The sequence below is a fragment of the Pituophis catenifer genome, unplaced genomic scaffold, assembly GCF_029215685.1.
Source record: "Pituophis catenifer annectens isolate HBS135680 unplaced genomic scaffold, rPitCat1.0.hap2 SCAF_8, whole genome shotgun sequence".
In the NCBI taxonomy this organism is placed as follows: domain Eukaryota; kingdom Metazoa; phylum Chordata; class Lepidosauria; order Squamata; family Colubridae; genus Pituophis; species Pituophis catenifer.
In genome coordinates this window covers 73,991,585-74,012,023 of record NW_027256888.1, presented here as the reverse complement: position 1 = coordinate 74,012,023, position 20,439 = coordinate 73,991,585, and the positions used below count along the sequence as shown (strand labels likewise).

General features: G+C 45.7%; 1 protein-coding gene across 1 annotated transcript in view; it reads left to right on the top strand.

Moving 5' to 3' along the window:
• CFAP299 (cilia and flagella associated protein 299) overlaps nucleotides 1-20,439 on the top strand; it is a 294,342-nt gene that overhangs the window by 430 nt on the left and 273,473 nt on the right. Inside the window, exon 2 of the mRNA XM_070948954.1 lies at nucleotides 3,018-3,148. Within this exon, the coding sequence (XP_070805055.1) occupies nucleotides 3,018-3,148 (131 nt within the window). The remainder of the gene's footprint in view (nucleotides 1-3,017; nucleotides 3,149-20,439) is intronic.

Genomic DNA, 20,439 nt, shown 5'->3' with positions numbered 1-20,439 from the left:
TATTGCCCCCACAAACCGGGTCTTCATTTCACCTACCTTAGAAAGGATGGAAGGCTGAGTCAACCTTGAGCCTGGTAAGGTTCGAACCTGCAGTAATTGCAGGCAGCTGTGTTAATGACAGGGTGCTTTAGACCACTGTACTACCAAGGCTCTTTTTGAGTCCTAAGCTAATCAAGTGGGTCGGGTTTACACAAAAAGTAAACCACCACAAACCCACCAAGGGTTAATAACAGATTAACAGAGTTGGAAGGGACCTTAAAGGTCATCTAGTCCAACCCCCCCCCCTCTCAAGCAGAAGACCCTACACCAGGGGTGAAATCCAGCAGGTCCCGACAGGTTCTGGAGAACGGGTAGTGGAAATGTTGAGCGCAGTTCGGAGAACCGGCAAATACCACCTCTGGCTGGCCCCAGAGTGGGGAGGGAATGGAGATTTTGCAGTATCCTTCCCCCAGGAGTGGGGAGGGAATGGAGATTTTGCAGTATCCTTCCCCTGGAGTGGGGAGGGAATAGAGATTTTGCAGTATCCTTCCCCCAGGAGTGGGGAGGGAATGGAGATTTTGCAGTATCCTTCCCCTGGAGTGGGGTGGGAATGGGGATTTTGCAGTATCCTTCCCCTGTCATGCCCACCAAGCCACGCCCACCAAGCCACGCCCACAGAACCGGTAGTAAAAAAAATTGGATTTCACCACTGCCCTACACCATTTCTGACAAATAGCAGTCCAATCTTTTCTTGAAAGTCTTAAGTGATGAAGCTCCCACAACTTCCGAAGGCAACTTCTGTTCCACTGGTTGATTGTTCTCCCTGTCAGAAAATTCCTCCTCATTTCTAGGTTGAATCTCTCCTTGGTCAGTTTCCATCCTTTATTCCTTGTCTGGCCTTCAGGTGCTTTGGAAAAGGGTAACACTAACCCGAGTTTAGCATGTTGCCCAAATGGATGTATTGTCCTAAAAAAATGACCCCGTGAAGAATCTTAGCTTTCTTTCCCAAGCTGGAAACATGCTTGAATGTGACCAATCTCTCTATTTTGCCTTTGCCCTAAAAGTACAACTTTCACAAACACACACACACACAATTGAGCCCAAAATTTTACAACTTTTCCTGCCACACTTGTTAAGCGAACCACTGCCGTTCGTTAAATGAGTAACACGGTTGTTAACGGAATCTGAAGTGTGAAAAATGGTGATGTCACTTTTTTTCCAGTGCCGCTGTAATTTTGAACGGTCACTAAACGAACTGTTGTAACTGTGAGGACTACCTGTACAGTGCTTCGGTGAGAAAGCTGGACATCATATAGTTATAGCCAAACCTTCCTTGCTCAGCTTCCATTGGCTTGAAGGTGAAGGTTGCTTCTTCAAGCTTGTGGGTTGGTTTCCTTGAAACCTGTGGCTCAACCTTTTCCGGGACCTCCGAAGTGGATGTACACCCATGAAATTGGACTGCAGTTCCTGAGGTTTGCCACGAGGTGGAAATATTATTTCACTTTTGTTTAAAACGGTGCCGCTAATTCTTTCCAGGCAGAAACTTAGCATCGATGTCCAAGAGAGCTGTGGCATCTTTAACTCAGCAGTTTTGTAAGTGTTTTCCCATCAAGTCTACTTTTTCTGATTGCAGAAATAGGTATTTGATGCAAAGGACCCGAGAGCCTTATTCCTTTGCTGATGTCTACAGCAAGCTTCTTTCTTAGATTCCCCATTCCCCATTTCTTTTTATTTATTTCCCTCTGCTATATATCGGTCCTCATAGCAATAGCACTTATATACCACTTCACAGTGCTTTTGAGCCCTCTCTAAGTGGTTTTACAGAGTCAACATATTGCCTTCAACAATCTGGGTCCTCATTTTACTGACCTTGGAAGGATGGAAGGCTGAGTCAACCTTGAGCCGGTCAGGATCGAACTGCTGGCGGCCGGCAGTCAGCAGAAGTAGCCTGCAGTATTGGATTCTAACCACTGTACTACCATGGCTCATAATAGTGGTATTGTTATCTGATGTATACATCATACTTTATGGCAGAGGTCCCCAAACTTGGCAGCTTTAAGACTTGTGGACTTCAACTCCCAGAATTCTCCAGCCAGCATAGCTTAAAGCATAACTGGCTGGAGAATTCTGGGAGTTGAAGTCCACAAATCTTAAAGCTGCCAAGTTTGAAGACCTCTGCTTTATGGAGTAGCAGAAGAAAACAAACATCCCTATTAATGCAGGTAGTCCTTGACTTACAACAGTTCGCTTAGTGACCGTTCGAAGTTACAATGGCACTGAAAAAAGTGAGTTATGACCGTTTTTCACACTTATGACCGTTGCAGCATTCCCTTCCTCTCCCCACGGTCAAGTGATTTATATTCGGATGCTTGGCTCACATTTATGACGCTTGCAGTGTCCTGGGGTTATGCGATCCCCTTTTGCAACCTTCTGACAAGCAAAGGCAATGGGGAATCGCAGATTCACTTAATAAACAGGTTACTCATTTAATAACTGCAGGGATTCACTGAACGAATGTGGCAAGAAAAGTCGTAAAACAACTTTGACTAACTCTACTGGTCTGTAAATATTAAAGTCCTGGTGTTCTACGGGTTCACCTCATTTCTAGAAAGGTTAAATCGTGGCAACTGGAGCAACGTTTATTAAATGAGTCTCGTTACTCATCCAAGTAAGTTCTTTAGTCAAAATGAAAAATTTACTGTAAAGCAGTGGTGAAATCCAATTTTTTTTTACTACTGGTTCTGTGGGCGTGGCTTGGTGGGCGTGGTGTGGCTTGGTGGGTGTGGCAGGGAAAGGATACTGCAAAATCTCCATTCCCAACCCACTCCTGGGGGAAGCATATTGCAAAATCTCCATTCCCACCCCACTCTGGGACCAGCCAGAGGTGGTATTTGCTGGTTCTCCAAAGTACTCAAAATTTCTGCTACCGGTTCTCCAGAACCTGTCAGAACCTGCTGGATTTCATCCCTGCTGTAAAGTTAGAGAGTTAGAAAGTCATTGGAATTCAGGTTCACCTGAATTCTCATTTGCTTCTCCAGAATGAAGAAATGGCCCGCCAATTGGTAGAGCTGGGTTTTCGAGGAAGTGGAGAAGTCTTGAAAAGGGAAGATTTCATCGCCAGGAAATTAGCTGCTGAAGCATCCAGGATCTCAGAGAGACAACAGCAGAAGTAAGTGACCACTTGGTCCTAATGGACCATCTTAGAAGATGTGAAGAAGGGTAATTGAGGAGCAATAAATCTATCCGTTAAAGCAGAGGGTCTCCAAACTTGGCAACTTTAAGACTTTGTGGACTTCAACTCCCAGAATTCCTCAGCCTTGGAGGAATTCTTGGAGTTGAAGCCCACAAGTCTTAATCCCAAAGGTGCTTTTTCAAAAGGCAAACTGGACTTTGTTTTTCCTTGAAAATGTTTCGCTTCTCATCCAAGGAGCTTCTTCGGAAAAGCACATTTTGGACAACCATGACTGAAAACCTCCATAGACACAAGTCTTAAAAGTTGTCAAGTTTGGAAGACCCCTGGGTTAAAACACAGCTGTCCAAAACTGAAGAGAGTGTGTGCATCATGAAGTCTATTAGAAGAATTTGAAGAAGCTTTCGCCAACCATGATTTTCTTGCTGGGTTAGAGTGGATTCTCCAGTCGTGCTTATTGGATATTATGGAAGTTAAAGAATTTATTGTATATTATGGGAGTTAAAGATTGGTTTATTTAAGGAGCACTTGATTGGAGAAAGCTGTCTTAAATAAATGCATATCCCTAAGTCCTAATGCATGTACCATATTTTTCAGACTATAAGAAGCACCTGACTATAAGACGCACCTAAATTTAGAAGAGGAAAACAACAAAAAAAGGTTTTGGCCTCTGCCTGCCCCATTTTTGTTTTTTCCGAAAAATTGGGCCGAAAAAAGCCTTGAAAATAGGCCAAAAAAAGCCTCGAAAATGGGCCAAAAAAACCTCGAAAACAGGTCGAAAAGAGCCCAAAAAACAAGCCAAAAAACAGGTAGAAAAGAGCCGAAAAAACAAGCCAAAAAACAGGCCAAAAAAGCCTCAAAAATGAGCTGAAAAAAGCCTCAAAAATGAGCTGAAAAAAGCCTCAAAAATGGGCTAAAAAAGCCTCGAAAACAGGCCGAAAAGAGCCGAAAAAACAAGCCCCAAAAATAGGCCAAAAAAAGCCTCAAAAATGAGCTGAAAAAAGTCTCAAAAATGGGCCAAAAAAGCCTCGAAAATGGGCCGAAAAAAGGCCTGAACAAGGCCAAAAAAAGGCCCGGTGGGTGGGCAGGGCTTTGGCAATATTTGGTCTATAAATACAGACATTTTCATCCCCTTTTGGGAGACAAAAAAGTGTGTCTTATAGTCTGAAAAATATGGTATTCAGCTAGAGGATTTCAGCTATTTATTTCCATTTCTGAAGATCCATCAAAAAGGCTGAAGGTTTTGCATAAAAGGAAAGTGCTCTCCATGAGGAAGACTGCCTGTGAATATGTCTGCATGGTTGATGTTGGGGGGTCTTTCCTCTTTTTGGCCTTCCAGCTGCAGGCCAGGAATCTGACCATATTTCTCTACTGGACACCCGGGGCAACATCCTTGCCCCTGAAGTGACACAATGTGTGGCTTGCCTCTTTCCATGAATATTGGTGACTGTCAGATCCTTTCTTCATTCAACAGGACAACTGTTTACATTCCCAAAATAAAATGTACTGTACCTCTCATTCAGAAAAATCACCTAGCTTGGTAATTGAACAAACTAGTTTTTGGGCTGAAAAAATACCAACGGAAACCTTTTCTTCATTCTAAGGTTAAAAGAACCCGATAATTTTAGAGGGAAATACAGGTAGTCCTTGTCTTACGACCACAATTGAGGCCAACATTTCTGTTGTTAAGCGAGACAGTTGTTAAGAGAGTTTTACTCCCATTTTACGACCTTTCTTGCCACAGTTATTAAGTGAATCACTGCAGTTATTCAGTCAGTAACATGGTTGTTAAGTGAATCTGGCGTCCCAAGTTACAACAAAGTTGTAACTGTCCGAAGGTCACAAAAGGGGATCACAGGGCCCCCCTGGGACACTGCAACCGTCATAAATATGAGTCAGTTGCCAAAGGTCTGAATTATGATCATGTAACCATGGGGATGCTGCAGTGGTTGTAAGTGTGAAAAACAGTCATATGTCACTTTTTTCAGTGCCGTTGTCACTTTGAATGTTCACTAAATCCACCGTTGTAAATTGAGGACCACCCGTCCACCAATTGAAGACAATCTCCTGATTGTGAGGCAAGAGCTCTACCACTAGGCCACAGCAGCTGGGTAGATCTGGCCCACAGGGCCGCCCTGGAAACAGCCAATGGACTGGCCCGCGGTGCCTCTGCCAACGAAAATGGAGTTCAGGAGGACTGTGCATGGCTCTCCCCAGCTCCATTTTTGCTGGCAGAGGACTGCAGGAGGCCGACACAGCCGAAAACAGAGCCTGGGAGGGCCGCATGTAACCCTCCCGGGCTCCGTTTTCGCTGGCAGAGGGCTGCAGGATATCGAACTGGCCACACCCACCATGGCCATGCCCATCCTGGCCATGCCCACTCCCCCCCCCGAGGTCAAACACAACCCTGATGCGGCCCTTGAGGAAATCGAGTTTGACACTCCTGTACTAGAGTGTTTTTCCTTTTTAATACTTGCTTTGTAGTTCTGTATCATTAACAGCAGATGATTGAAGGCCTGTTGAGGTTTGTGTTCTCCCTGTGTCGGGTGTATACAGGCAGTCCTTGACTTACAAATACAATTGGGGCTGGAACTTCCATCGTTAAGCAGCAACAAATTTATATCAAATTTGTTGGCCGTCCATTTTGACATAGAATACCACTGAAAGCTAGTGAGTCACGTCTGATTTTGCAGTCTTATTTGCTGGGGTCATTAAAGGAATCCAGCTTCCCTGATCGACTTTGCCGGTCAGCAGCCAGTTGGGACGGTCACAAATGGCGATCATGTGATCCTGCGTGATCCTGCAATCATTATAAACACATACCAGTTGTCCAGGTCATGGGACTTCAAGGAGGCTGCAATGGTTGTAAGTGCGAGGACGAGTTGTAAGTCACTTTTTTCAACACCGTTGTAGCTTTGAACGGTTGTTAAAACTATATATATAAAAGGAAAATACTGCTCATGCATCATCATGAAATCTCCAGAACCGTAAAGCCTACAAATTTGAAATTTGGCACATATGTTCCTCTTGGCTTCTAGGTGCTCGCTAAGAAAGGATTTTTCAAAATGACCATCAGATCATTAGTATTTCTTATATTATTATTAACACACTCTGATGCTAAGCAGTTAGATGTTGTACTGCCCCTCCCCACCTGAAAGGAACTCTGTTCCAACTGCCACTTTGGCGTGGGTGTGGCCAGTGTGTGACTCATCCGACCTGCAGACTGGGAGTTTAGACATTCTATTCCCCACCTGAAAGGGAGAGAAGGGGATAAGATAGGAGAAGCCTCTGGGAGGCAAGTCTGAGGGAGAGAAGGGGATAGGAGCGGATCAATGCAGCCAGCCTGAGGGAGAGAAGGGGGATAGGGGAGGAGAGGCTTCTGTGGGGCAAGCCTGAGGGAGAGAAGAGGAGAGGAGATGCCGATCGTAACTACTTGTTATTTTTCAAGCTGTAAATGTCAATTTATCTAGCCTGATCACATAGTTTTGTAGCGAAGCACAGGTATCTAGCTAGTCAAGGGATAGTTGTACCTTGACTAGCTAGATCAAACACTCTTTGAGTGTTTAAAGTTGCAGCCATGGACTCCTGAATGGATTTTTGACACATTACTGCTTTTTTCCTGCTCACCACCCATCTTGCAAATCCAGATCCCCGTGTTGGGGGATTTGTATTCCTCTTATTTTTTTTCCCTTTCTTTTTCTTTTTGGAAGTCTTACTTTGCTTAGACAGCTGTCAGACATATGGTGTCCCATTGGCTGTCAAATTTAAAGTGAAACAGGTTGGAGCAAAACACGGTTCACTTTTTCTCTATTCCCAGCTTTGCATAATCGACCAATGACCTCTGCGCCTTTCATATGCTTTTTTGGAAGATAATGAGAGGGAAAGTTGCAAATTCTCAGCTGTCGAGGAATATTCTACCATATGAGCTCGCCGTTTGAGGATTTTTTTCCCTTTTCTTTTGGTGTTAAACTCGCTTTTAAGAGATGAATGTGTGTTCCCTTGGCAGGTGCTGGTTTCTATGTCTTCTAATCCTGGATTAACCATTGGAGTTCACTTGCTAGTTTCTTGCAACAAGAATACTGGACTGAAAGTTAAGAGGTTGTTGTGTAGAATTGGTAAAATGTTTCACAGGAGACAATTTGCCCCATTGCTACAGTGGTATCTGGGTACTCATCCTTAACTGGTTCCAGTCAGGGATGAAATCTACTTACCTCCCCAACCGGTTCGGAAGTGCACATGCCGCGCGGACCCTTCTGTGCATGCGCAGAGTAAAAAACAGGTTACTTCCTGGTTAAAACCAGGAAGTAACGACAACTGGGTGGGTGGGTGGAGCCTGGCACCGCCATAGCTACCGGTTCTCTGAACCACCACCCGCCATCGCTACTGGTTTGGCTAAACCGGGAGCATTTCACCCCTGGGTCCGGTACCAAAAATGATGAGTACCAAACAAAATTTTCCCATAAGCCACGATGGCTACTGCAGGCTACTTCTGCTGCCTGCCGGCGGCCTGCAATTTGGCAGTTCAAATCTCACCAGGCTCAAGGTTGACTCAGCCTTCCATCCTTCTGAGGTGGGTAAAATGAGGACCCAGATTGTTGGGGGCAATAGGCTGACTCTGTAAACTACTTAGATAGGGCTGTAAAGCACTGTAAAGTGGTATATAAGTCTAAGGGCTATTGCTATAAAGAATAAGGTAGTCATCAACTTATGACCAGCTGGGTGACTTTTGGCCAGTCACATTCTCTCAGCCCAACCCACCTCACAGGGTTGTTGTGGGGAAAAAAGAGGAGGAGGAAGGAGTATGGTTTATGTTTGCTGCCATGAAATTCGTTATCAATAATAAAGGAGGGATATAAATCAAATATAATGCGTAGCCCAGGGGTCGGCAATCTGCGGCTCTGGAGCAGCATGTGACTCTTTCATCCCTCTGCTGCGGCTCCCTGTTACCGGTCGGCTACACAATTGATAGGGGTTTCGGTTAGGACAGGTAGAGGAAAAAGGACGCCACGCTAGGAGGAGACTCTATGGTGAAGGAACCGAACTTCCGGTCGGCAGAGGAAAAAGGATGCTGCGCTAGGAGGAGACTATGGTGGGGGAACCTGACATCCGGTCAGCTCCAGAATTGAACGGGGGGCTTCCAGTTAAGACCTTTGTGGCTCTTTTGAGCGTTTAAAGTTGTCGACCTCTGACATAGCCCTATATCAGTGTTTCTCAACTTTTAAGATGCATGGACTTTGTCCCCACTGTTTGAATTGGTTTAAGGCCAGAAACCAATGGGCCATGAGTTCCAGTCCTGCCTTAGGCATGAAACCAATTGAGTGGCTTTTGGTCCAAGCCTTTTCCCGGCCCTAAAAAGGCAGCCAGGGCAGTGGTGGAATTCACATTTTTTTACTACCGGTTCTGTGGGTGTGACTTGGTGGGCGTGGTGTGTCTTCGTGGGCGTGGCAGGAGAAGGATACTACAAAATCCCCATTCCCTCCCCATTCCTGGGGGAAGGATATTGCAAAATCTCCATTCCCACCCCACTCTGGGGCCAGCCAGAGGTGGTATTTGCCGGTTTTCCGAACTACTCAAAATTTCCGCTACCGGTTCTCCAGAACCGGTCAGAACCTGCTGAATTGCACCCCTGGGCCAGGGCAATCCATTTCTCAAAATGCTGCCAATAAATTTATATGGATTTACCCAGGCAAGTCACTGTGAGTCAAGACAGACTTTTTAGGAGAAGAGGGAATGTCCCCGGCCTAGAGTCCAGGGCCTCACACCTTGAAATCATCAGCTGTTGTGCTTCAGATGTTTGCTTCCCCAGCTGATCACTCAAATATAAAGACTCATCAGATCAAGTTCTGAAAGAACCCTCACCTGGGCAATTGGCTGGCACAGGATCAGTCACCAGAAAGGATCAGTAAAAGGTCGCCCACCTCTTTGCCTTTGCAATAAGCCTTCCCCGGCAGAGTCCTTGGCAAGTACGCCCAGCGCCAGGGTCTCAGCAAATGACAACACGAATATCCAGGTGTTCTCCAGGCAGGGTAGAAAAATGCAAGGATGTTGACGTAAGCAGCTGATTCATGAGTCCTGTGACAGGGGGAGCCAGCCACGGATCTCACCTGCATGTGTGCGTGAGGAAGAGAATGAGGGAGATTGCACCATCTAGAGAGAGAGATATATAAGCATATTGATGATTAATTACTGTAACACAAAAATGTTCTTTACAGGGTGTGTTGGCTATCCTGAAGACCACCTGTTTCCATCATTTATTGTATTGTATTTTATTTATTTTATTTAACTTATATGCCGCCCTATCTCCAACGGACTCAGGGCGGCTCACAACAATAAAATCCACAATAACCACAGTACAAAGTTAAAATACCATTTGGCAAAAAACAAAGTTAAAAGTCATTCGGCAAAAAACAATGGCTACCAGCCTGCCTTCCATTGAGGACCTGTACACTGCATGAGTCAAAAAGAGGGCTGTGAAAAATATCTACAGACCAGGGGTGGGTTCTACTTACCTTTACTATTGGTTCGCAACGGGGCTGCATGCGCGCTTCTGCGCCTGATGACGTCGGGGTCATATAGAACCGGTCTGAACCGGGGGCAACCCACCACTGTTACAGAGCCCTCACATCCTGGACATAAACTGTTTCAACTTCTATATGCTATAGGGCCGTGATGGCGAACCTATGGCACGTGTGCCACAGGTGGCACATGTAGCCATATCAGTGGGCACAGGAGCTCAACTCTGGCGCACATGCACGTGCCATCCGGTTGATTTTCAGGCCTTCTGGGCCCACCAAAAATTAGCAAACGGGCCTCCGGGGGGGTGGGGAAGGCAGTTTTTGCCCTCCCCAGACTCCTAGAGAGGCTCTGGAGCCAGGTGAGAGAGAAAAACGGGCCTACCGGGCCATTGCATGCCAGGAAGGGGGAGGGGGGGGGTCGCGCGTGCATGTATGGGGGTGGGATGCACAAAATTATGGGTGGGGGCACGTGCGCGCACGCCTCCCCAGCCCCCCCCCCCCACTCCTGGCAAGCGATGACAAAAAAGTTAGCCATCACTGCTATAGGGTATTGCACACCAGAACAACTAGACACAAGGATAACTACTGTATTTTTCGGAGCATAAGATGCACCTTTTCCCCCCAAAAAAGAGGGTGAAAATCTGGGTGCGTCTTATACTCCAGCTTCTCAAACGGAGGTTTCAGAGGCTGAAAAAAGCATCAGAAACGAAGCTTCAGAAAAAAAGCCCCCAAACAGAGCTTCAGAGGCTTTTTTTCTGAAGCTCTGTTTCAGAAGTTTCAGAGGCAGAAAAAAAAGCAAAAAAACGCAAGGCACAGAACTCACAACCAAGGAACCGGACAAATGACAACGGAGACGTCTTTGGACAGCGCTGGCTCTTCGGCTTTGAAACAGAGATGAGCACCGCCCCCTAGAGTCGGGAACGACTAGCACATATGTGCAAGGGGAACCTTTACCTTTTATGTCATATAATTGAGGGCATTCTTCAGTTTGTAGCATTCTCACACACATTAATCCCCCCCACACACACTGTATACATCCAACAAACAGAAAAGGGCATTTATTTTAAATAATAACGGAGAGCTACGAACCCTTTTTGATGACTCAAAATATTCTTGTCCTTAACATGTTTACCTTAATATACGATTAAGTCCTTTTTTCTTTTTCTTTTTTGAAAGCCCCAGGTGTGTTTGTGTAGCTTTTCAGTCAGCACAAGTGAATTGGTTACAATAATGCAAATGTTTTTTCACCTGGAAAGGGGCAGCGATAACCAACTTTCTCAGTGCTAAGAATAAATATTCTCTCTTTCCCTCTCTCTCTCTCTCTCTCTTTCTACTTCAGCTTGATAGTTGTGAATGGTTTGGTAGAAAATATCTTGGTAATAAAAGAATTTATCTCAATAGGTCTTGCAAATATATATGTGTATAAATATCTTGGGAATAAAAGAATTTATCTCAATAGGTCTTGCAAATATATATATATATGTGTGTGTGTGTGTGTGTGTATATATATACCTTTTGTAAATGCAAAGAACAATAGCAGTGGGAGGAGTGTGTAGGCCTGTGTACATTGGTGTAATAGCTTTCTAACAGGTTACTCCACAATTTAGAAAGCAAAGGTCTTCCTGTCATATGTATATAAAAATACTGAAAATGAAATAACCCACTCTGAGTGTTTGGGAGAAGACAGGGTTGAGAAACCTAGACAGATGGCACTTGAATCTAATCAGCAATGTACTGTAGAATGAAGGGTAAAATACGAAATGCAAACAAATGTTTGATCGGTTTCTTTTGAGGTAAAAATGGCACGATCTGCCAACACAAAATTTAGTATGGATGGAGAGCAATAGCACTTAGATCTGTATACCGCTTTGTGGTGTTTTACAGCACTCTCTAAGCCAGGGGTGTCAAACTCAAGGCCCGGGGGCCGCATACCGCCCGTGGGATGCTTAGATCTGGCCCGTGGAGCCACACTGGAGACAGCAAAGGACCGGCCTGCGGTGCGTCTGACAGTGAAAACAGAACTTGGGGGAGCCACGGCGGCCCTCCCAAGCTCTCTTTTTGCTGGCAGAGGGTTGCAGGAGGCTGTCACAGCCGAAAACGGAGCTCGGGAGCCTGTTTTTGCTGGCAGAGAGCTCAGGCCACCACAGGCGCCCCCAACACGAGCGACATTGAGCTGGCCATGCCCACCCTGGCCACGGCTACTCCGCCCCCCTGAGGTGAAACACAACCCTGATGCAGCCCACAATGAAATCAAGTTTGACACCCCTGCTCTAAGCGGTTTACAGAGTCAACCTATTGCCCCCAACAATCTGGGTCCTCATTTTGCCCACCTCCGAAAGATGGTAGACTGCGTCAACCTTGAGCCGGTGAGATTCGAACTGCTGGCTATTTTTTTATAGTGTGGTGATCAAAACTGGATGCAGTATTCTAGGTGGGGTCTTACTAAGGCTTTATAGAGTGGTATTAGTACCTCCCTTGATCTTGATTGTATCCCTCTGTTCAGCGGTGGGTTTCAAAATTTTTTACTGCCGGTTCTGTGGGTGTGACTTGGTGGGCGTGGCATGGCTTGGTGGGCGTGGCAGGGGAAGGATACTGTAAAATCTCCATTCCCATCTCCACTTCAGGGGAAGGATACTGTAAAATCTCCATTCCTTCCCCAATCCAGGGGAAGGTTACTTCAAAATCCCCATTTCCTCCCGATCAGCTGGGACTTGGGAGGCATAGATGGGAGCAGGGCCAGTCAGAATATTTACTACCGGTTCTCCGAACTACTCAAAATTTCCGCTACCGGTTCTCCAGAACTGGTAAGAACCTGCTGAAACCCACCTCTGCCTCTGTTAATGCAATTTAGGATTGCATTGGCTTTTTTGACTGCCGCTGCCACACATTGCTGGCTCACATTTAATTGGTTGCTCACTAAGACTCCAAGAATCCTGGGCCCTATTGTGGCCGTAATTCGAGGACTACCCTTACTGGTGGAAAGCATAATCCTTTCCTTGTTTTTAACGGCTCGCAGAGCTGGTGCTAAAACCTGCAGTTTAGATAAATAAGGAAAGCCAGGGGAATGCCAAGGTTTATAATATGAGATGGCAAGCTCATGAAGTTTGCTATCCAGCCCTATGATCTTATACATGGCTCTGTGTCTCATCCATCTTTCCAATTTCCAAATGAGTTACTGGAAGTACAGCTCCAGGTGTGCTTAATGGCAGAGCTGTCTGCTCCAATAAGCACCTGCGGCTATCCAGGCAAACCAAAACATGAAAACGCCGCAGGTTATTGCAGCCGTGCCCACCTGGTTCTGCATTACTGTGGCAGCCTTGTTTTACCAAAAAAAGGGGGGGAAAAATAATAATAATGAAGTCCTTCACTTCTTCCAGAACCGGTCAATTTGTCTCAAAGGTGTTGAAACTGGTTTGGTACCTTTTAATCCCCAGGCTGAATCTGTGGTGGCTTGGGTATCCCCTGATACCTGTTTTAATACCTACTAGCTTTCTTTAAAATAATAAATATTTTTTAAAAAAAATCCTGGGAAGTGAAGGTGCTGTCAAACAAAGCATCAGACTCAAGAATATTTTTTTTTTTTTAAAAAAACTCTAAGTGTGATTCTGTGGGTCCCCAATTTTCCTCGATTTGCAACACAGTTGAACTATTTGAGTGAGTTTTGTCCCCGTTTTACGACTTTTCTTGCCACCGTTGCTCAGCGAATCACTGTAGTCGTAAAGTTAGTAACACGGTCGTTGGTGGATCTGCCTTCCCCGTTGACTTGGCTGATAAGAAGGTCGCAAAAGTTGAGGACGTGACCCCGGGGGACACTGCAACCGTCATAAATTTGAGACCGTTGCCAAGCGTCCAAATTTTGATCGCGTGACCATGGGGATGCCACTGTTCTGCCCCAGCTACGGACCCCAAAGAACGCAGCACACACAAAGTCCATTCAAACCTTAGTTTACTAAATAAACCAGTTTTTTACAACAACGGCTGTTAATTAACTGCATTAACAGCCGCCAAGAATTCAAAGAATAATACTGAAAGCTTACTGTGGTTGGCAGAATGCCCAGAAGCAATTTGCAGGAAGCTGATAAGATAAGCAAGACAAGACACAAAGGTATGTGAACGAAGTTGTTCCCTGCAAATTGCTTCAGTCGGCGTTCCTCCTTAAATAGGCTAAGGGAGTGGCCAATTAGCCTCAATTAGCCCCTCCTCCTGAGGAGCCACTCCTGCCTTTTGGCAGCTCTGTGCCCCTGTGCATCGAGAAGAGGCTCCTTCCTCCTCTTCGTCCTTTTCACTTAAGGGAGCTTCTGGAGGTTCTGAAGGCCCTGGCTGAATCCCCGCCTCTGGCACCACATCTTCTCCATCCTCCTCATTGTCCGACTCAAGTGCCAGCTGCACAGGCTGCTGGCGCAGCACCACACCAGCCTCCTCGCTGTCTGAATCAGCTACTAACTGCACAGGCCGCGTATGGGCTGCAAGAGTCGTAAATATGAAAACTGGTCATAAAAGTCCCTCTTTTTTTCAGTGGTGTTTGCAACTTCGAACGGTCACTAAATGAACTGTTGTAAGGCAAGGACAACCTGTATTGTTCTGCATTGTGCTGTTAGAGACTGACCTCTGCATTTCCTGGAAAACATTCGTTGCATTCTTCTTAGCAATGCCCTTTGCAAATGGTTTTGCTTAAAGGTTGCCTGCTGACTAACCCAGCCGCCGCTCCTTGCAAATTCAGTGAGTTATTTACCCCTAGGATTTTATTACCACAGGTGTACTTCCCACTGGAGGGATGCTGTGGGCAAACTTGCTATTGATTAAAAGCTGTTCTATTTATGCACCTGCCCCCTTCCCCCCCCCCTCCAAGGATTTCAAAGGTAGGGAAGATGCCAGGAGAGAGAAAAAAAGCATGGAGAGAGCCACCCTCCCTCCCACCCACTGACATAGCTGTAAAATTAATTTCCTCCTTAGGGGAAATCGAATGAAATGGCATATAAGCAATTCCCCAAAACAGTTGAACTGCAACTCCAGAGCTGCAGGTGTTCAAAATCCATTTCAAGGATGCATACCAGTGAATTCCAGTAGCTGCCAAGGACGTTAAGTGCAAATCCTTTTGGGAAACTTGCTTTTTTATTTGTTGTTGTGGTTGTTTTGAAAACTTCCCAGTTCGAATCACTCACCAAGTCTAAAAAAAACCCAAACAAAGCTTCATCTCCTTGCTGACGATTAGGAGGGCACTGCACAGTGGTGAAATTCATTTGTTTTTACTACTGGTTCTGTGGGCGTGGCTTGGTGGGTGTGGTGTGGCTTGGTGGGCATGGCTTGGCTTGGTGGGCGTGGCAGGGGAAGGATACTGCAAAATCTCCATTCCCTCCCCACTCCTGGGGGAAGGATATTGCAAAATCTCCATTCCCACCCCACTCTGGGGCCAGCCAGAGGTGGCATTTGTCGGTTTTCCAAACTACTCAAAATTTCCGCTACCAGTTCTGCAGAACCTGTCAGAACTGCTGGATTTCACCCCTGGCACTGCATCCTTTCCAATCTTTCTGCCTTCAGCACTTTTTGAAATAAGTTTTTATTTGCATATTGCAACTCTTCTTCTTCTTTTTTTTACAAGTCATGGCACCTCGTAATACACCGTAGGATTTTTTTAAAAAAAGCTTTAAAAAACTATACATGGCATATAACGAGAAATTGCAAATTGTCAGCTTTAGCTGCAAGGGGAATGAATGAGGGACTTGGCCTGCCTGTAATTACAGGTAGTCCCCGATTTACGACCGCAATTGAGTCCAAAATTTCTGTTGCTAAGCGAGACGGTATTTAAGTGAGCTTTGTTCTGTTTTATGACTTTTCTTGCCACAGGTGTTAAGAGAATCACCGCAGTTGTTATGTCAGCAACACGGTCGTTAAGCGAATCTGGCTTCCCTATTGACTTTGCTTGACAGAAGGTCGTAAAAGGGGATCACGTGACCCTGGCGCACGGCCACGGTCATAAGTATGAAGCAGTTGCCAAGTGTGTGGACTTTGATCACATCTCCATGGGGATGTTCCAATGGTCATAAGTGTGAAAAATGGTTGTAAATCACTTTTTTAGTGCGGTTGTAACTTTAAGGAGTCGCTAAATGGTGGCTGGTGGCTCAGCAGACTGATAGCATTGTGATTAACACCAGCTGTCTGCAATTACTGTAAGTTTTGAATCTCACCAGGCTCAAGGTTGACTCAGCCTTCCATCCTTTCTAAGGTAGGTAAATTGAGGATCCAGTTTGTGGTATGATATTTCGTTGCGTACCGTTCTCAAAGGATCTCCACCTCTAATATGCACTACATAAACATGACAAAATAAATAAATAAATACAAAATTATGCATATACTCACATATATTACATGACACAGAGAAACAACACAGTCTAATCTGGATGTATACATATACATGGTGAGAAAAATGAAACTTGCGAGTTTACCAGACGGATGGCAGAGGGAACAAAGCTGTTACAGAATCTGGTAATCCTGCTAGAAATACAATGTAGTACATTGATGGCTATTGCGTGCCGAAAGTACGTGCACACACGTGCGACACCATGTATGTGTGCCTGCACCCATAATGCAATGCGAGCATGACCCCCTCGCGCCCCAGCCCCCCTGGCATGTGCCTGCAACCCCCCATGCTCCCCCTGTCCCCCCACACATGTGCACGTGACCCCTCCCACAATAACGTTGGCTGGCCACGCCTCCGAACCGGTCTCCGGCCTGGTTGCCGCTCGCTTACCCTGCCCACCTTATCAGAGGCTTTTTTTTTTTTTTTTTTACTTTTAAAAGCATTTTTTCTACAACCTCTTCGGCCGAAAAAATGCTTTTAAAAGTAAAAAATAAAAAAGCCTCTGATGATCCTGCAGCTCAGCTGGGATCATCAGAGGCTTTTCAAAGCATTGTTTTCTACAACCTTTTCAGCCGAAGAAATGGTTAAAAAAAAATGCTTTGAAAAGCCTCTGACGATCTCAGCTGAATTGCCTGATCGTCAGAGGCTTTTCAAAGCATTGTTTTCTGCAACCTCTTAAGGTTGTAGAAAAAATGCTTTTAAAAGTAAAAAAAAAAAAGAAAAGGTTGGCCACGCCCACCCAGTCACATTACCCTCCCACCAAGCCATGCCCACAAAATAAGCCACGCCCACAGAACCAGTAGTAAAAAAATTTAGAACCCACCCCTGGCCTGGATGTCATGAGATCCCTGGCACTTGACATTATGACCGTTTTTTCACATGACGGTTGCAGCATTCTCAGGATCCTATGATCCAAATTCAGACGTTTGGCAACTGGTTCATATTTATGACGGGATCATGTGATCCCCTTTTGCGACCTTCTGACAAGCAAAGTAAATGGGGAAGACCCAGATTCACTTAAGAACCGTGTGGCGAACTTAATCAACTGCAGTGATTCCCTGAACAACGGTGGCAAGGAAGGTTGTGCGATGGGGCGAGGCTCATTTAACAACGGTCTCACTTAGCAACAGAAAGGTTGGGGTCAACTGTGGTCATAAGTGGAGGTCTGCCTGTGTTATGAAAGCTCTGTGAGGCTTCTTTAAAACTGCATCGGGAGAAATTCCTTTCCAAAATTCCTGCGGTTTTATAAAACATATGAATTTAATGCCGGGAGTTCCAACAGCAGGTCATTTCTTGAGTTGATCAGTGAAATTAATTTCAGACGGGCAGTTTGTTACTCAGATCAGGGATGATTTGCAGGATACCAGATTGAAATGGCAGGTTCTGTGTGCTGATTTATTGTGACGGCTGATTCCTTGCAAAGCAGACTTGTCAGTGCAATAAGACATTATCCGGGTGGAACACCAAAAAAAAACAAAACAATATTTTTGATGTACCAGCATATGTCTTACACTTGTAAAGGTTCAGTTGAGTCCTGAGAAAATTATCTGTGATATTTCACTGGCAATCGTGTTTTTGTCTAGACCAGGGGTCTGCAACCTTAAATACTCAAAGAGCCATTTGGACCCGTTTCCCACAGAAAAGAATACACCGGGAGCCACAAAACCTGGGTGGGTGTGGCTAACCCAATGTCACTCACTTCCACCAGTCACATGACCCCCCATCCTTAGCCACACCTACCCAGCCGGTCATTAGGGCAGAGAACCAGTTGTTAAAAAAGACCGGGAACCACAAAATCCTTTTGACATCTCTCTCTCTCTCCTCCCTCCCTCCCTCCCCCTCTCTCCCCCTCTCTCTGTAACTCTCTATGTCTCTCTATCTCCACCCCTCTCTGTATCTCTCTGTCTCTGCCCTGGCCGCTTCTCCATCCCGCGCCGTCGCCCTTACCTTCTCAGGCCAGGCGAGGAGTGGCTGGAAGGGGAGGGCCAGCCAGTGGTGGGATCACCTGACAGGGAGCCATAACAGAGGGACCAAACAGCCGCATGCAGCTCCGGAGCCGCAGGTTGCTGACCCCCGAACTAGACATACCCAGTTCCTGCAACCGTTCTTCATACAGTTTATTTGGGAAGTGTATTTGGGAAGCGCATATCCTTAAATTGCAAAGCAGTTCTGAAAGTGGTACCTCACGATTTCGTTTCAGAGGTGGAATGAATGTGCACATTTGAATACTTTCTAGAAATCGGAAAGTTGATAATTAGGGATTCCACGGGTAAGCAGGAAATGAATAGGGAGGTTCTCGGACATATGGTGCCAAGTTCAGCTTCAGGCTGTTCGTATGAATTATGTAACCCGACATCAAAGTCTTAAAAATACGGTTCGAACATGCAGATTCGCTATACTTCCAACAGATTGATTAGCACATTGATGCCAGATGATGCCTTCAGGATTTCAAAGACGAGCCACGTTGGAAGGAGGGAGGCAGACGTTGTGTATATATTCTCCAGCATGGAATCAATAAACAGTGAGATTCCTCCATAATTATGATCTTTGCTGTTTTTGGCAGCCACATGTGTTTCGGAGGGATGATCTGTATCTTCCTTTTAACAAGATATCTGTTGTTTGTCTCTATCAGTATGGGTCTGTGGCCATATCCGTTTCCTCTTCTTGCATACCGCGCTCTTACGGTTTATATGGGTATTCATCAGCTGCTCCCTGCATATTTGCGGGATTGAATCTCTTCCTAAAAACATTCCTCTCCTTCTGAAGCAAACATATGGTTCTTCCTAAGTATCTAAACAGTAGTGGTTTTGTAGAAAAATGTTCCCATCTTTTCCTCTGATCCTTAAAGGATACGTCTTGCAGGAATTCTTGGGCAAACCGCTACAATCAATCCCTAACTCCTGTTTGATCTGAAGGTGCGTTTTTCAGTCCCTCGGATGGAACAAAAGTAGCAACGCAGCAAAGCTATATAGAGGTATTTGTGGGAGGAAACAACTCTTAATGAACAAACCTTAACTTCTTAGTGGATTTGTGCATTTCTCATGTTAGAATGATTTCCCCCTTCGATGTTGATCTCTGATTCGTCTCATTCATCAGGCAGAGACCAGGGTCTGAAGGTGTTTCAAATTCGGCATGAAGTATTTTCCAACTGAAACAGAGCAGTGGTGAAATTCAGCCGGTTCTATCCAGATCACGCGATCCAGTAGTGCCAGTGGTGGGAGGCTCTGTCCATCCACCCGGACGTCCTCACGTCCTGTTTTTGACCCTCTGCGCATGCACAGAAGGCTCCGTGTATGCGAGGAGGAGGCGCGAACGTTCACATATGCGAACCGGTAGCGAAGGTAAGTGAATTCCACCCCCTTAGAGTATTTAGAGTTTATTTATTGTGGGGGCAATAAGCTGACTTTGTATAAATATACAAAAGTATGAAGGCTATTGCTTAACGCATTGTAAACCACCCTGAGTCTCCGGAGAAGGGCAGCATATAAATCAAATTAAAAAATAAAAATAAAAAATAGAGTTCTAAATACTCTCCAGATGCTCAAAAATTCCCATGTTGTGCTTGAAAGAGCTGCTGTCTTCTTCAAAATGAGAGTTGTGCGCTTGGAGCAGAACACGTTGGAATTTGAACAGTTCAAATTGGAAATATGTTGCATGACCCCGACAAATACATTGAAAACCTCCAGCGATGGAACACTTGAACTTTCGGAGGCAAACTGTTCCATTAATGAATTGTTCTCAGCTTCAGAAATTCATACTTATTTCCAGGTTCGATCTCCCTTTAATGAGCTTCCACCCATTGCTTCTTGTCCTGTTGTCAGGTTCCTTGGAGAACACGTTAATCTTCTCTTCTTGTGTGATGGCCCTTCAAGTATTGGAAGACAGCTATCGTATCACCCCTAATCAGGGGTGGGTTCTACTTACCTTTACTACTGGTTCGCAGTGGGGCCATGCACATGCGCAGAAGTGTTTTGATGATGTCGGGGTTGGTGGGCGGAGCCTCCCGCCGGTTTTACTACCAGTTCTATAGAACCGGTGCGAACTGGGGGCAACCCATCACTGCCCCTAATCCTTCTCTTCATTAGACTAGACCAGGGGTGTCAAACTCAAGGCCTGGATCTGGCCCACGGATCTGGCCCACGGGGTGCTTAGATCTAGCCCGCGGTGCCACCCTGCGAACAGTGAAGGACTGGCCCAGGGGTGGGTTCTACTTACCTTTACTACCAATTTGCAATGGGAGCATGCACGCATGCACTTCTACGCAGGCACAGATGATCCATTATGACGTCCAGGCAGGTGGGTGGAGCCTCCCACTGCTTTTACTACCGGTTCACAAGAACCGGACAGAACCGGGAGCAACCCACCACTGGACTGGCCCGTGGTGCCTCTTCCAGCTA